The sequence below is a fragment of the Chlorocebus sabaeus genome, chromosome 8 (assembly GCF_047675955.1).
Source record: "Chlorocebus sabaeus isolate Y175 chromosome 8, mChlSab1.0.hap1, whole genome shotgun sequence".
Lineage (NCBI taxonomy): Eukaryota > Metazoa > Chordata > Mammalia > Primates > Cercopithecidae > Chlorocebus > Chlorocebus sabaeus.
The window spans coordinates 42353731-42370148 of NC_132911.1; the positions used below are offsets into that span (position 1 = coordinate 42353731).

At 42.6% G+C, this 16418-nt stretch overlaps 2 protein-coding genes across 8 annotated transcripts in view; one reads left to right on the top strand and one right to left on the bottom strand.

The window, feature by feature from the left end:
- Nucleotides 1-4111, bottom strand: part of SLC20A2 (solute carrier family 20 member 2) — a 127212-nt gene extending 123101 nt beyond the window's left edge. Inside the window, exons 1-2 of one of the 4 annotated variants that reach the window (XM_037983527.2) lie at nucleotides 3683-3788; nucleotides 3045-3135 (exon numbers count right to left, since the gene is read on the bottom strand). The gene's annotated coding sequence lies outside the window, so the exon portion shown is untranslated. Of the gene's footprint in view, nucleotides 1-3044; nucleotides 3136-3581; nucleotides 3644-3682; nucleotides 3792-4005 lie in introns of those variants that run through there. The other 3 variants (XM_037983528.2, XM_037983526.2, XM_073018058.1) reach the window with 3 other exon arrangements.
- Nucleotides 3236-14867, top strand: SMIM19 (small integral membrane protein 19). Of its 4 annotated transcripts, none has more exons than XM_007962338.3 (4): nucleotides 3236-3329; nucleotides 8317-8454; nucleotides 10511-10635; nucleotides 14416-14867. In XM_007962338.3, exons 2-4 carry the CDS (start codon nucleotides 8321-8323, stop codon nucleotides 14478-14480), a joined length of 324 nt encoding a protein of 107 aa, XP_007960529.1. In that variant the 5' UTR covers nucleotides 3236-3329; nucleotides 8317-8320; the 3' UTR covers nucleotides 14481-14867. The 4 variants fall into 4 exon arrangements, with proteins under 4 accessions (XP_007960529.1, XP_007960527.1, XP_007960528.1 ...); XM_007962336.3 differs by lacking the exon at nucleotides 3236-3329 and adding an exon at nucleotides 3741-3850; XM_007962337.3 differs by lacking the exon at nucleotides 3236-3329 and adding an exon at nucleotides 4195-4298.
- The last annotated feature ends 1551 nt before the right edge of the window (nucleotides 14868-16418 follow it).

Here is a 16418-nt window from a genome sequence, read left to right on the forward strand (position 1 = left end):
GATTTCCGGTACGATCTTGAGCAAGAAACTTAATTACTTTGCTGTGTCTCCATTTCTTCCTCTGAAAAATGAGGAAATAATTGTACCTACTTCAAAGGACTGTTGTGAGGTTCACATTTTAAGCACAACATAAGTATTAACTCTTATTTAGCTCCAAATTCTAGTACTGTTTCACATGTGTACACTAGGTTTGCCTAACTAAAATATTACCTACCATTTTGAATATCTTTGATGTTTCCCCACAGTAACATTCATTTAATAGGTAAATATAAACCTACTCTCTCTATATATATTATATATTACATCTATTCTATATATTATTACACATATAATATATATAATAGATATAATATATATTATATAAAATAGACATAATATTATATATTATATGTAATATATAATATTATATATTATAGATGTATTATATATTATACATGTAATATATAATATTATATATTATACCGGATACCAAGGCAATTCTCAAAAATAGGACATCCCATAGCATTGAAGAGCTTATATTTTGGGTGAGGAAACAAAATACATGAAACACTCATGTATCAATATAAAGCTATAAAAGATTAACTGTCACAGAGTGTGGTATACACAGTAAATGTTCAAAGAGTCATTGTGGGCTGCAGATTGCAGAGAAAGTGAGGCTGGAGTGGCCCTGCACCTAAAGGCAGGTGGGATCTTCACTAGTGGAAAGTGGAACGTGCTCATTCTACAAAGGTTTACGTAGCACTGTTTGCCAGGTTCTGTTCTAGGCCCCAGGGAAAAGACAATGAGTGAAACAGAAGAAGTCCCTGCATTCAGGGAGCTTAAAGGGCACTCCATCTGAGAGCCAAATTTTGAAGGAATGAGAAAGGCTTGTCTTCCTGTCATAGGAAACACATCATTTAAACGCCTTATGAACCGGAGCCAATGCTGTTTATTACACTCACTATGGCTTTCCAACAGTGACAAACATACAAAAATTCCAAAATTTTTTCATGTAATATACTGTATTCTAAATCAGTGCCATCTTTAAAAAGCACATAGGCCGGGAACAGTGGCTCACACCTGTAATCCCAGCACTTTGGGAGGCTGAGGCGGGCGGATCACGTGGTCAGGAGATCGAGACCATCCTGGCTAACACGGTGAAACCCCATCTCCAGTCACAAATTCACTCCAAAAGAAAACATGTACATCTTTTTCATTCTAAGATCCTTCCATTGATGACAACTCTCAACTCCTCCCCTCCCCAAAGAAAATGACTTTAAGTAAAGAAACCCTTTTGTAAATACTGACTAGCAAAGTATTCTTAATCTTTTCCTCTTCCCAAAGACGGACCACCAGAATCTTCTGATAGCTAAGTTCCACATGCTTTTTTAAACACAAAGAAGACACACATCCAACTCTCCAGTCCTTTCAACTCCCAAGAAAATGTGAACTGTTAAGTTAAACCCTACGCCCATCTCAGAATCATTGTTAATTGGAACTGTTATGCCTACACAAATCATTAAATTCTATCTTCAAAATAAAATTAAGGAAGCCAAAACTATTCAATTAAATCCAATCAAAAACTTACTATTAATGCACAAAGTACTGGACTCAATACTAAGCATATGTTCAAGACATTTAAAGGCAAACCAAAAACTTAGACACACAAATCTTTCACAACTACCTACAATGTAAATAACATCCTTAACATTCAAATGCCCAGTAAAACTGCGCTAGACTCATCAACAAATAGCCAGTCCACTGTTTTTTGTTTTTTTTTTAGTTTGGTATTAGAAAATTAGTCTTGTTTCATTATGTTTGTTTACCCTTAATTAGGAATGTCACTTAGAAATTAAATATGGAAAGAGGGGGCCATTTAACAAAGGACCATTAGGGCTTTCTCAATATTTACCTTTTTCCAATGTCCTAGCATAGCCTGTTCACTGGGTGACAATGTTATATAATGGAGACTTCGATAAATAAGAGACACAGGGCTTTGGAAACTATTCAGCACCTAGATAAAGGGACTAATTGTACTTTTATGAATTTTTAAAGCCATATTCCAACTTGAAACAACACATTAATTTACTCTATGGGTAACATTTTATATTGCCAACACTCTTATTTTACAAAAGCAGAAACAAGTATTTAATGTACACGTTTGCCGGGAGCAGTGGCTGTGGCTCACGCCTGTAATCCCAGCATTTTGGGAGGCCAAGGCAGGCGGATCACCTGAGGTCTGGAGTTCGAGACCAGCCTAGCCAACATGGTGAAACCCCGTCTTTACTAAAAATACAAAACTTAGCTGAGCGTGGTGGCGGGCGCCTGTAATCCCAGCTACCTGGGAGGCTAAGGCAGGAGAATCGTTTGAACCTGGGAGGCGGAGGTCGCAGTGAGTCAAGATAGTGCCATTGAACTCCAGCCTGGACAACAAGAGCAAAACCCCGTCTCAAAAAAACAAAACAATAACAATAATGTAAACGTTTCACATGTGGACACACTGAAATCAAACTCATGTATTCAAATCTTTTGAGATTAAGTGACATAAAGCATGCACACCATTTGGCACAGGCCACGCAATCAGTACTCAACATCACCTGTTATTTTCCTAATTTTCCAACTTTAGAGTCAAACTAAATGTTATACAACTACATATATATGATTATATATACACTATATATAAATACATATAAATACCGTAAATTAAGCTAGTATGTTATTGCGTAAAGTAATGGTCTTACCCTAGACAAAAGTGAGTTTAATTGTAACAGATGAAACAAAGAATAGAAAACTTGTTAAGTGTTCAATGTTAGCTCTCATCTCTGCAGGGTTTCCTGTGACTTATAATTACCAGTCAGCTGGTCCTAGAGAACTTGCTCAAAATGTATAAAGACGAACTACGTGGACCAGTGGCCATTTATTTGCAAGGTGGCACCAACCACTGACATCTGATCACTTCCATACTGATGCTGAAATCCTATGCAAATTCATTACCTATGTCAAGCTGGGAAACACTTCTGTCAAGTCACCACACAATTAAATAAAAATAGCCAAAAGGCACTTACACTGACAATGCTATAGCATCCTGGCCAAATCCAGTTTTGAAAACACTACGGTGTCAGCCACGCACCATTTAGGACGGGGAGAATGGAAAGCCTGTTTGGAGAACAGACGCTTTCTTAAGAGTACACGTGAATATGAAAAGGGACTCTATGCCCTCAAGACCAAAAAAGAAATCCTCTGCGCTGCCCAGCTTCGTCGCGCCAGGTGGGACAACATACACGACCCCTCCCCCTCCGAGTCCCGCCCCACGCGCGCACAGCGGAGCAGGAGGCGCCAGGCATTCGCAGGTAATGCCGGGTCCCTGACACTTCCGTCGAGTTTTCGCAAAGGCGCCGCACGGCAAGCGACGGCCAGGTCCACGTGGGCCAGCAGGCGCGGGGGACGCAACCCGCCGCCGCCTCTAGCCCCGCCGGCGCCCGCCAGCCCGGCCCCCACCAGCGGGAGCCCGGGAGTCCGGGCCGGGGGCTTGCGGGGGGCGGCGCGCGCAGCCGGGGCGGGGGTCGCGGCAGGGGAGGGGAAAGGAGCCCGGCTCCACTCACGCGCCCGGGGGCGGCACCGGGACCGCAGCTGCGTCTCTCCGGGTCAAAAAACTGAAAAGGGGAAAGGGGGGGGTTAAAAAAAAAAAAAAAAAAAAAAAGACCTGGCTCCTCGTTTCATCCGGAAACCGATCGGCCGGCAGGAAATGACGAAGGCAGAGGGCGTCCAGGTCCGCTCGGTAACCGGTTCCCGCGCGCCCGGCCCCGACTCCGGGGGAAAGAGCCCCGGAGCGGAGCAGCGCTGGCCGCGTGCCGCCTCCGGAGCTGGCAGCGTGAGTGGCCCCGCGTCCCCGCGCCTCCCAGTCCCCGGCGGGGCCGCGTCACCCGGCCCCGCCCCGCGCCGCCCGCCCCGCCCCGGACGCGAGAGTAAGGGGGGGTCGCCGCCCGCCCGCCCCAGGTCCGGTGCGGTCCCCGAAGCTCCGAGCACCTGCCCGGTCCAGGCGCGGAGCTCCTCAGCGTCGTGTGGAGCAGCCAGTCGCCCGCTTCCGGAAGCGCACACGGCCCAGTCGCGGCGGCCCATCTGCCAGGGCGGCGGGGGCTCAGCGGGAGGGTTGAGGCTGAATCACGCGCAGCCTGCGGGCGGCGGAAACGTCCCTAGAGCCTGGCCGCCCCGGGACCCGGGCTTCCTGGGAGAGGATTACATTTTCTCCCTGCTCCACTTGACTTTCTTCCGGAAGGAGCAGGTCTCGCAGGATCGGGGCCAAGGCTGGAAGAGTTCAGGTTTGGGAGTCGTGTGTGTAACAGCCCCGCGCCTCCACGCCCTGGCCCGTGTGGCTTTGGGCAAGTTATATAACCACCGCCGCCACCCCAGCTTCTTTTCCTGTAAAATGGAGCTTTAGTGCCGCCCAGCAGGGTTGTTGGGATGATTCAGTGACTCTGTGGACTGCCCAGCACCTGTGAATTGCTTTCCTCGATGTTGGGTGCAGGCCTGTGAGCTTGTATGTACTCTTCTGCTTCAGGATGCCAAGCCTTTAGTGTTTCAGAGGGATGAGAGAAAGAAATCCCATTTATTGATGCAGAGGATTTTGTTGTAAGGGACTCTAGGAACTAAGTGGTTCCAGTGTGAATTTGTATCAAAATAACAAAGTTCTAAGTGAGAGACAAATATGGTAACATGAATGCACGATGACAAGCGGTGGTCAGTTTTAGAACCACCTAGACGTGGCATGAGGAACCCAAAATCACGACACAGATTTTAAAGCCTATGATACAGTGACCTAATCCCTAGAAAAAGTAGTTCTCGGCTGGGCATGGTGGCTCACGCCTGTAATTCAGCCCTTTGGGAGGCTGAGGCGGGCAGATTGCCTGAGCTCAGGAGTTTTGAAACCAGCCTGGGCAGTATAGTGAGAGGACCCCCCACTCCCCCGACTTTAAAAAACAAAAAAAAAAAATTACCCAGGCATGGTGGCACTTGCCTGTATTCCCAACTACTTGGGAGGCTGAGGCAGGAGAATCCCTCGATTCCGGGAGGTGGAGGCTGCAGTGAGCCGAGATCGCACCACTGCCCTCCAGCCTGGGTGGCAGAGCGTGTTTTTAAAAAAAAAAGAAAAGAAAGAAAAGAAGACGTAGTTCTCATCCTGAAAGTTTGGCAACCTAAAACCAACTCCTAGTTGTCATATATTGGCAACTTTAGATACACATGTTTACTTGGAACTTAATTCAGCCCATCCTAGCCTCTCCTTACTGAAATAGTTCAAGCATTACATTACAGGAAAATGTGAAAAAAGGTATCTTGCTTTAGATTCCAGAGGAAGGCTGTGGTGGTACGCAGTAAGCACGCAACAGGTGTATGTGTGTACACTTGGTTACACTGTGGCATGCCGAGAAGGAGGGGACGGGGTCATAGTTCAGGCTGCATGTGGGCTGTGGGTCTGTACTGTGACTCAGGACCAGAGCACTCCTTACTCCTGGCAGCCTTACAAAGTCATGCCATTGATCATGATTGAGGACTGGGAGGGAAAGGCCTCCCCTCTGCAAATCTTTCACAACTACACTCCTAAAAATAACTCAAGTGCATGTCCCTGGAAGCGCAGAAGAGTGACCTCATGACATACCAATCATGTTGTATAATATAGGTTGTATAATTCACGTTTAATTTTACCGTTCTGTGTCAGCAGTAATTGGAAATTTTTTCCTAAGTGTAATTAAAGACCTGCATATTTGGGGCAGGAGGAAGTAGCGCTTTGAGTAGGAATATACCATTTACTGTGGTACATGTATATACATTTCATGTGGCACATTAACAACATCTTGTGAAAAATTAAGGCAGGAAATTAACCTGATTCTGATCCATTTTGTCATTAGAAAATAGGAAACATTTTGTAATTTGTCAGATAAATGACACTCATGAAATGTTCTAGTGGCCAGTGTTATATGGCTCCCCGTTTCTTGCCTAATTTGTTAATAACTCTCAATCCTGAAAGCTGCCTCCCTTGCTACATAATTGTCCTGGGGCTTCTGCAGCATCTCAAATCAAGACACATAAAGTCATCTTTTTTTTGCCAAACACGGTGGTGGTGGTTGCTATTTTACACTTTGGCACCAACGAAGTTTGAGATTCCATAAATTATACAGACAGTTATAGTGTCTGGGCTTCCAAAAGTTTCCATGTCTAAAGTAGGCTGATTACTTACTATAAACCATAAAGTTACATTCAGAGGAACTCTGGAATTTAGTTTTGAGGAATAAGAATTCAAACTGTCAATATGCCAAATACCTCTGTACCTTTCACTCAAAAAAAAACCCACAGCCAGTCTTCAGTATCTAGGAATTGGGTATAGTCTAGTGTTTAAATAATATTTAGATAGTGCATCTACAAATGTTTACAATTTAAGTTCTGTTTTTATTGTTCCTGGCTAATTTTCACGAGACCAATCTTTATATTCAGCAGACACCCATAGTTATTTTAGTGAAATCACTCCTGCCTTCAGTGTGAAGAGTTGAAGTTAAATGGCTGTTCATGATACTCACTTTATTCTAAAGGAGTACAGTATGTCCCCAAACTTCTGACAAAGACAAGTTGTCAGAAAGGCAAAAACATGCCACGTGGCTTAGGAACAGACCTCTCTGTTCTTAATGAAACTGCGTTCTTCTTATATAGAGGCAAGCTAGAAGAAAGAACTCTGCCCTCAGTACATATATATTAACTAGCTGGCCAAATCTACACTAACGAACACTTCGGAGGCTTACAGCATGGACTCCTGCAAGACATTTTAGTGGAAGAATTTTTGCAATGCCTTCATTATTGTAGGCAGCGTAGAAAAAATCACCGAACAACTTTTTAGACTCTTTTTCTTGGTATTAGAAAATGACTGATTCTCAGAAACTACAGTGCAGCTATCACCTATATTTGTCCATTTTTCTCCTGTATATAGAGTGTCTAAAACAACACTTCTGGATTTTCTTTACGTATTGGGTCATTTTACTTAGACTTACCTTTTATGTCCCAACACAAGGGAGGAACTTTCTCTTTAAGGAAAAATTCAGTGAACTTCTCTAACACAAAGAAGAAGTCATTACTTTTACTTGCTGTTTGATGCACTTGCTGTGACCACTCTAACTTTCTGTGGGAATGTCCAAAGAATGCATTTCCTAGGGTAGATGTCACAGCTGTGTCAATAGCAAAATGTATCTTTTCATCCCATAGCTTCTTTCAACCAAATTTGTCCAGCAGGCCAAAGCTAGATAAAGCTCCAAACCTTTCCCAGTATGGGAGGCATGCGGGGTGAGAGAGCCGTGTTCTGGCTGTCACATCCTTGCTAGGCTGCTGTGCAACACTTTTGTAGCAGCACAGCCACGTGTTGAGTCTCTGTGTTTTTTGTTTTTGTTTTTTTGAATAGAGTCCCACTCTGTCACCCAGGCTGCAGTGCAGTGGCCCGACCTTGGCTCACTGCAACCTCCACTTCCCAGGTTCAAGCGATTCTTCTGCCTCATCCTCCTGGGTAACTGGAAATACAGGCACCCGCCATCATGCCCAGCTAATTTTTTGTATTTTTAGTAGAAACAGGGTTTCACCACGTTAGCCAGACTGGTCTTGAACTCCTGACCTCAGGTGATCGCCCATCTCGGCCTCCCAGAGTGCTGGGATTACAGGCACCAGCGAAGTCTCTGTTTTAAAGTATTCTGTTACTTTCCTCTGGGTGTTACAATTTGGAAGCTGCAATAACATTTCAAGCTCAGTCCTTTTAGTAATATTATTTTTTATCCCAAGTTTCTTAAGGGGCCAGATTGTAAATATTTTAGGTTTTGTGGACTTTGAAACAAAATCAATATTGTGTAGGTGCAGTCCTTGGTATTCGGGAGATTGGTGCCAGGACCCCCTCAGATATCAAAATCCATAGATGCCCAAGTCCCGATATAAAATGGCATAGTATTTGCATATAACCTAAGCACATCCTCTGTGTACTTTAAATCATCTCTAAGCACTTATAATACCTAGTACAATGTAAATGCTATGTTAATAGTTGGTATAATGTATTTTTTAAAATTTGTATTGTTTTTGCAAATATTTTCCTTTCACGGTTGATTATGCGGATGCAGAACTGTCAGATAGAGAGGGCCAACTGCACCATTTAAAATGTGCCACTTAGAAATGTAAATCCCATTCTTGGCTCATGGGCCACACACAAACAGTCAGTGGACTGGATTTGGCCAGTAGGCTGTATGTTTGCCAACCCTTCTCCAGACAGTGCTACCATCATTAATTAAAAGAAACCCTACTTTCTTTTCTCTCTTACAGCCCCATGGCTGGGGGTTATGGAGTGATGGGTGACGATGGTTCTATTGATTATACTGTTCACGAAGCCTGGAATGAAGCCACCAATGTTTACTTGATAGTTATCCTTGTTAGCTTCGGTCTCTTCATGTATGCCAAAAGGTAAATTTTTGTTTCTCAGGGTAGATAAAAACTGTGCATTTACAAGTTTTGCAAGTTTAAGAAATATGAAATGAATACGTAAAAGTAATTGCATCAGGCTGGGTGCAGTGGCTCGCACCTGTAATCCTAGCACTTTGGGAGGCCAAGATGGGTGGATCACGAGGTCAGGAAATTGAGACAATCCTGGACAACATGGTGAAACCCTGTCTCTACTAAAAATACAAAAAGTAGCTGGACGTGGTGGCACGTGCCTGTAATCCCAGCTACTTGGGAGGCTGAGGCAGGAGAATCACTTGAACCAGGGAGTTGGAGGTTGCCGTGAGCCGAGATCGCACCACTGCACTCCAGCCTGGTGACAGAGCGAGACTCCATCTCAAAAAATAATAAAATAAATTTCATTATAATTTTTGTTCTAGTGCTGACAGGCACTGTCCACTCTGGTCTCAAGCATTGGTGGCCAAGGTTTGGCTCTGAAAACCCCATTGCTGACCAGACATGGTGACTCACACCGGTAATCCCAGCACTTTGGGAGGCTGAGGCAGGTGGATCTCCTGAGATCAGGAGTTCAAGACCAGCCTGGCCAACATGGTGAAACCCTGTCTCTACTAAAAATACAAAAATTAGCTGGGCGTGATGGCACGATCCTGTAATGCCAGCTACTCAGGAGGCCGAGGCAGGAGCATCACTTGAACCTGGGAGGAGGATGCAGTGAGCCAAGATCGTGCCACTGCACTCCAGCTTGGGCAACAAAGTAAGACTCCATCACAAAAACAAAAAACCCATTGCTTTAAGAAATAGAGAGTTAAGTACCACTCTTAGCCCCCAGGCCAGCTGCACTAAACTCTCAATTCTGTAATTTCTAATATAGCCCAATTTTATCATCCAGCCTGGGTTCATTGTCACCCTTCATTGAGCACATTGTTTTGGCTTAAGTCCCTGAATGCAGAAACACTGACTCCTATGTATTCAGCAAATCTCCCTTCAACCAGTATAAGCTTTTCCTTGTTTTTTGTGCATGACTGTATGATAGCACTTATTAAACAGCATTAGTCTTATCTGATTACTTGTTTGTCCTTTCTACAACATGTCTTTTTTGTCTTTTACCTTTGGGTCCCTGGTGTGCCATATAGTGTAAATCTTCAGTGAATATTTCCTGCCTTAATTCCAGATGTTGTAGCTTAATTTAACTGCTTTTCCACATTCCCTGGCTCCTTTCCCAGAAGTACAGTAAAAAGGGGGAGGTGCAGGGATGCTTTAAAAAGAGGAAGAGCAGTGTTACATTGGGATACTTCTGCAGACACATACTTTACAGGTATCCTCTCCCAAGGTAAAAAGGCATTCGAGAGTTCAAGGTAATTAGTAATCCAGAAATAATGTAAGTTTGGCCTGAGGAATCATTCAGAGCCCCCACTTGCGCCCAGATCTCAGCTGAACCCTCCTGGAGCAGCTGGCCTGTTGGCTCATGAACTCTAGGGGTGGTGAGAAGAGGCTCCCTGACCATCACTGATGACCTGGCAGGTGACCACTTTCCTCTAAGCCACCACCGCCTCTCCATGTTTCTTTTAAAAGCGGAGGCACGCTGTTCTTAATTTTAAAAAGATGTCTCCACTAAGGCCATGCTATTGTATTTAAGAAATATGTTTATTCATTACTTTCTAAAATTAAGATCTGCTCACATTCAATTTATTCTCCAGCTCAGTCATTTAGCTTTATCTGGATGACGTGAAAGGGAGGAAAAATCAGCTGTTTTCTTGTTTGTGATTTTCTCATAGGATATTTGGCTTTTGGGGATTGAGGAGAATCACAATGGAGGAACTTCACTTTGTTGTGTTAATTGGATGTGTTCAGCTATTTACTTTTCTCACTTACAGCCTTATACTTTTTAATGAAAGAAATAATACTTTGAGCCAAGGAAGCAGCTCTCAAAGACAAAATAGAAAGTAAAATGGGCTTGTTGTCATTTAAGTCCTTTTGCCACAGCTTCTGATGACCAGGATTATAAGCATACTACAACTCTATAGACATTAATACAAAACTGCATGGATTTTGTGTTTAGGAACAAAAGGAGAATTATGAGGATATTCAGCGTGCCACCTACAGAGGAAACTTTGTCAGAGCCCAACTTTTATGACACAATAAGCAAGATTCGTTTGAGACAACAACTGGAAATGTATTCCATTTGTAAGTGTATTCTGTGCTGAAAGATACACATATGCATGTTTAAAATAGATTTTCTGGAATTGAGCTCATTTAGCAAAATGTTACTAGAAATCGTAAGTAATGAAAACTTAATACTTTTTTTCAGATGTTTAATATGTTTTTCAGATACTTATCCTTTGTTCCTTTTGTATTTTATGCCATTTGCATGTGATACTGGCTCAAAATAAGGCATATAACTTAATTCAACATAGCAGCATTATTCACTATAGTCAAAAGGTGGAAATCACCCACATGTCCTCAGCAGATGAATGAATAAACAAAGTGTGGTGCATACAATAGAATGTTATTCAGCCCTTAAAAGGAAGGACATTCTGGCTGGGAGCGGTGGCTCACACCTACAATCTCAGCACTTTGGGAGACTGAGGTAGGTGAATCACAAGGTCAGGAGTTCAAGACCAGGCTGGCCAAGATGGCGAAACCCCGTCTCTACCAAAAATACAAAAATTAGCTGGGCGCATTGGTGGGTGCCTGTAATCCCAGCTACTTGGGAGGCTGAGGCAGGAGAATCGCTTGAACCCGGGAGGCGGAGGTTGCAGTGACCTGAGATCACGCCACTGGACTCCAGCCTGGGTGACAGAGCAAGACTCCATCTCAAAAAAAGAAAAAAAGGAAGTCCATTCTGACATGCTACACGTGGATGAACCTCGAAGATGGTATACTAAGTGAAATAAGCCAGTCACAACAGAACAAATATTGGATTATTTCACTTACATGAGGCAAATCATAGAGATACAAAGTAGAATGGTGGTTGCCAGGGGCTGCAGAAGAGGGGAATAGGGAGTGTAATGGGTCCAGAGTTCAGTGGGGATGATGAGAAGAGCTCTGTGGATAGATGGTGGTGATGGTCACAGCAATGCGAGTACATGAAATACCACTGAACTGTACACTTAAAAATGGTTAAAGCGGTAAAGTTTATGTTATGTATATTTTACCACATTAAAAAAATTCTTTTAAAGAAACATAAGTATTGCTAAAAAAAAAAAAAAAAAAAAAAGTACAGAGCCCGGGACCAGGCCTGGTGGCTCATGCCTGTAATCCTAGCACTTTGGGAGGCTGAGACGGGTGGATCACTTGAGGTCAGGAGTTCGAGACCAGCTAGCCAATGTGGTGAAACCCTGTCTTTACTAAATGTATAAAAAATTAGCTGGACGTGGTGGGTGGTGGGCACCTGTAATCCCAACTACTCAGGAGACTGAGGCAGGAGAATTGCTTGAACCCAGGAGGCAGAGGTTGCAGTGAGCAGATCACGCCGTTACACTCCAGGCTGGGGGACAAGAGTGAAACTTCATCTCACAAAAAAAAAAAAAAAAAAAAAAAAAAAACAGAGCCAGGAGCTCTGTATGAAAAATTCTAAGTAAAGAACTAAGTTTTTATTGACACATACGCAAAACAAGTTATCCACTGTCAGTAATATGCTCAGTAACACAGCAGATACATTATAAACCCACAGTTTATTTCTTTTTTGATGGGAATGATATAAAATAAAATTGATCTGAATTTCTGTTTGCAAGGTGTATTAGTTTTCTGTGCTAATTGCTGCTGTAACGAATTACCACAAATGTAGTGGCTTAAACCACACGAACATGTTGTCTTACAGTTGTGTGGGTTAGAAGCTCCACAGCAGCTGTACTGTGCTAACTTCAGGATGCCTGCATGGTTCTGTTATTCTAGAGCCTCTAAGGAAAATCCCTGTCTTTGCCTCCTCCTGCTTCTCAGGACCATCCACACTCCTTGGGTCACAGTCACTTCCTCCATCTGCAAAGCATTGCATCTTTCTGACTATTTCATGTCCACATCTTCTCTCAGAACTTAGGCAGGAAAAAAACTCTAATTTTAAGGGCCCATCTGATTATATTGGGCAGATAATCCAGAGTCATCTCCCCATGCCAAGGTCCCTACCTTAATCACATCTTCAGAGTCCCTTTTGTCCTGTGAGGTAACATAGGCACAGATTATGGGATAAGATGAGGACATCTTTGGGAGCCATTATGCTTATAAGCAGTGAGCACATGTGTGGATTTGCACATTTAATGAATCCCAGCATAAAGGGTCCTTAGTGCTCGTGATGTATCTTGTCCTGACAGAATCTGGTGCTTCCAGAAGAAACAGGCAACAGAATTCTTTTTTTAAATAGAAGACTCCTGAAGTTGTACGCTTTGGGCTACAAAAATCTGAATCTACCCTGAGTAGCATAAACAAATAATATCTCCTTATTGGCTAGTGAAAAACTTAGAAGAGATTGGCCAGGCGCGGTGGCTCACCCCTGTAATCTCAGCACTTTGGGAGGCCAAGGCGGGTGGATCACGAGGTCAGGAGATCAAGACCATCCTGGCTAACACAGTGAAAACTCATCTCTACTAAAAATACAAAAAATGAGCAGGGCAGGGTGGCGGGCACCTGTAGTCCCAGCTACTCGGGAGGCTGAGGCAGGAGAATGGCGTGAACCCAGGAGGCAGAGCTTGCAGTGAGCCCAGATTGTGCACTGCGCTCCAGCCTGGGCAACAGAGTGAGACTCCGTCTCAAAAAAACCAACTCAGAAGAGATTGAAAGTTTTAAAGCTAAGCAGTGGATGACACAAAGATTTTTAGCCCTGTATTTTCTCTAGTTTCAGGTTAAGACAGTTTTTCTTCAATAAACATTTCTTAGAAGTACAAAAAGAAGACAGAATTGCATATCTATTTTTTCTTCTAGTTTATATTGAAGACATTATATGTTTAATCAACAATAAGCCTGTTAGATTTATAAGTTAAAATATAGTCAAATTCCTTATGGTGTGGACAAAAGCATTGTTATTAACTTTAAGATGGAAATGACAGGTAATAAAGGAAGAAATTACAAAACAGTAATTTTAATAGCTTAGATCAGGCATGATGGCTCACACCTGTAATCCCAGCACTTTGGGAGGCCAAGGCAGAATGATCGTTTGAGCCCAGGAGTTCAAGACCAGCCTGGGCAACATGGTGAAACCCTCTCTCTACTAAAAATACAAAAAATTAGCTGGACGTGGTGACGTTAGCCAGTAGTCTCAGCTACTTGGGAGGCTGAGGTGGCAGGATTGTTTGAGCCTGGGAGGTCAAAGCAGCAGCGAGCCATGATTGTGCCACTGCACTCCATCCTTGGTGACAGAGTGAGACACTGTCTCAAAAATTAATATAATTTTGAAGTTTTAATAGCTTAATGTTTATATTTTAAAGCTCTGAATAATCCTGATACATGAATAATAATAAACATAAAAATGGGCATCAGCAGTGTTGAGAAATTAGAGGATCATAAAGTGTAATACATCTTTTCCAAAGAAACAAAATTGTTTTAATTCTAGACTAATTACTTAGCCGGGTGCAGTGGCTCGTATCTGTAATCCCGGCACTTTAAGAGGCCGAGGCGAGAGGATCCCTTGAGGCCAGGAGTTCAAGACCAGCCTGGACAACATGGCGAGACCCCATCTCTGCAAAAAAATTAAAAATTAGCCGGGTGTGGTGGTGTCTGTCTGTGGTCTCAGCTACCTGGGAAGCTGAGGTGGGAGGATTGCTTGAGCCCAATAGGTTGAAGCTGCAGTGAGCTGTGTTTGTGCCACTGCACCACAGCCTGGGCATCAGAGGGAGACTATCTCTGAAACAGACAAACAAAACTATTTCTTTATTAAGAATCATGACTTGACTGTAATTTAATGATATTAAGTAGTAATCATTTTGCAGTTTTATTAATTTTATCTCTTCTTTTTCTTGTTGTTTTTGTGACTAGCAAGAAAGTACGACTATCAGCAGCCACAAAACCAAGCTGACAGTGTGCAGCTCTCATTGGAATGAAGCCTCAGAAAATGAGCAACAGAAGTAATTGTTACAAGCTCCTGATTCTTTCTACTAAATCGTGAACAGCTTTAAAAACATTTCTGTCTGCATAAAATTACTTTACTTGTGACTTTTCCCCAATTGTTTTGTGCATTATTTTGCTTTTTTAAATTGCATCTCCAAGTCATTGTTAGGTAAATACAAGTGGCTCAAAAGGCCTTGACACAGGGAGCCTGCACATATCCAGGATATATGTAACCAGCGGTGGTGACTTGACCTTACAAAGACCTGTGATTCCTTCAGGATACAATCAGTGAGAAATAAAAAACACATCTTGGGAAGCGGGAATCCTGGAGTTTATACCATTTATAATATTAAAAAATAAAAATGCAACCATTGGAATAACTTCCTGTTCGATTGTATTCTGTGAGTGATAAGTATCAGATCAGATCAATAACATTAATTTATTGTTAACAGCTCTTTTTTTTTTTGGAGACAGTCTGTCACGCAGGCTGGAGTGCAGTGGCACGATCTCTGCTCACTGCAACTTCTACCTCCCAGGTTTAAGCAATTCTCCTGCTGCAGCCTCCTGAATATGTTGTTAACAGCTCTTTAATTAATGACCTTTGCTGCTTCAGAACTTGTATGGTAGACTGTCCTTTCTACATCATGATGCATTCTCCTGTGCTAATTTTAAAAGCTTTCTGTAACTAGATTTTTTCCTCATTATGCTCCCAGGAGCGAGTTTGTTTTTATCCCCAAGTTCCATTTCCACCAGGTAGCTCTACTTTAGGCCATACTGGGCCCCTGCTGTTGAATAAATGGATGCCTCTATGTTGGTGTTGGCAACTGTGCGGTAATAGTACTACCACTGGTGAATGTTGCCGTCTGGTTACTTGGCATGCCAAGCTTTCCCAAAGAGGTTCATCTCTTTTTCTTGTTCTGTACTATACAATGAAATGTTTTTACCTAATTTTTCATATTTATTTAAATAAAAACTGACTGGGTAGTAGTGGGGAAGTTTAATTGTTCACGTAAGTCGAAAGAATCCATTTTTGAACTAGAGCTATTTTCAATTATAAGAATTAGTTGACTGGGCCCGGTGGCTCATGCCTGAAATCCCAGCACTTTGGGAGGCCAAGATGGGAGGATCACGAAGTCAGGAGTTGGAGACCAGCCTGGCCAACATGGTTAAACCCCATCTCTACTAAAAATACAAAATTAGAAGGGTGTGGTGGCTTGCGCCTATAATCCCAGCCACTCGGGAGGCTGAGGCAGAATTGCGTGAATCTGAGAGGTGGAGGTTGCAGTGAGCTGAGATCATGCCACTGCATTCCAGCCTAGGCGACAGAGCAAGACTTCATCTCAAAAAAAAAAAAAATAATAATAATGACTTCAAGTATTATTTTCTTTTCCCCTTATTGTGAAATAAAATATACATTTTAAATGAAAATTAAGGTTTAGATCAAATAAAATCATTCAGGGAAATTACTTTTAAAAATGTGTTGTTCAAAAATGTATGTATTGTACAAAGTGAACTGACCAAACAGAATAATTCTTAACTCACAAAGGAGTTTGAGCGCACTGCCTATATATCGAATTTAAATCTGACTAACGGATTGTAAACAGTTGTAATTATGGGTTGTAGTAGCAAAGCAGCAAGGGGACAATCTTCTAAACTTGCCTTTGCCTAGGAGAACTACTGTATATTTCCATGAGCGAATTTAATCAGCAGTAGGAGTGGTTTACTTGTCACTGACATGTGGCACAATCTCAACAAATTACACAAACTGGCTATCAGATTTGTAAGTCACACAATGAAGTGAATTGTTTTCTTTGTGTCCACTAGATAGAGATGGTCATAACTACAAACTAGTAGATCGTTTGATAAGCATCAAACCCTGGCAAGTGAGAGATGAATTCCTCTCCGTTTTTTCCTTAAAGCAAATCGATGGG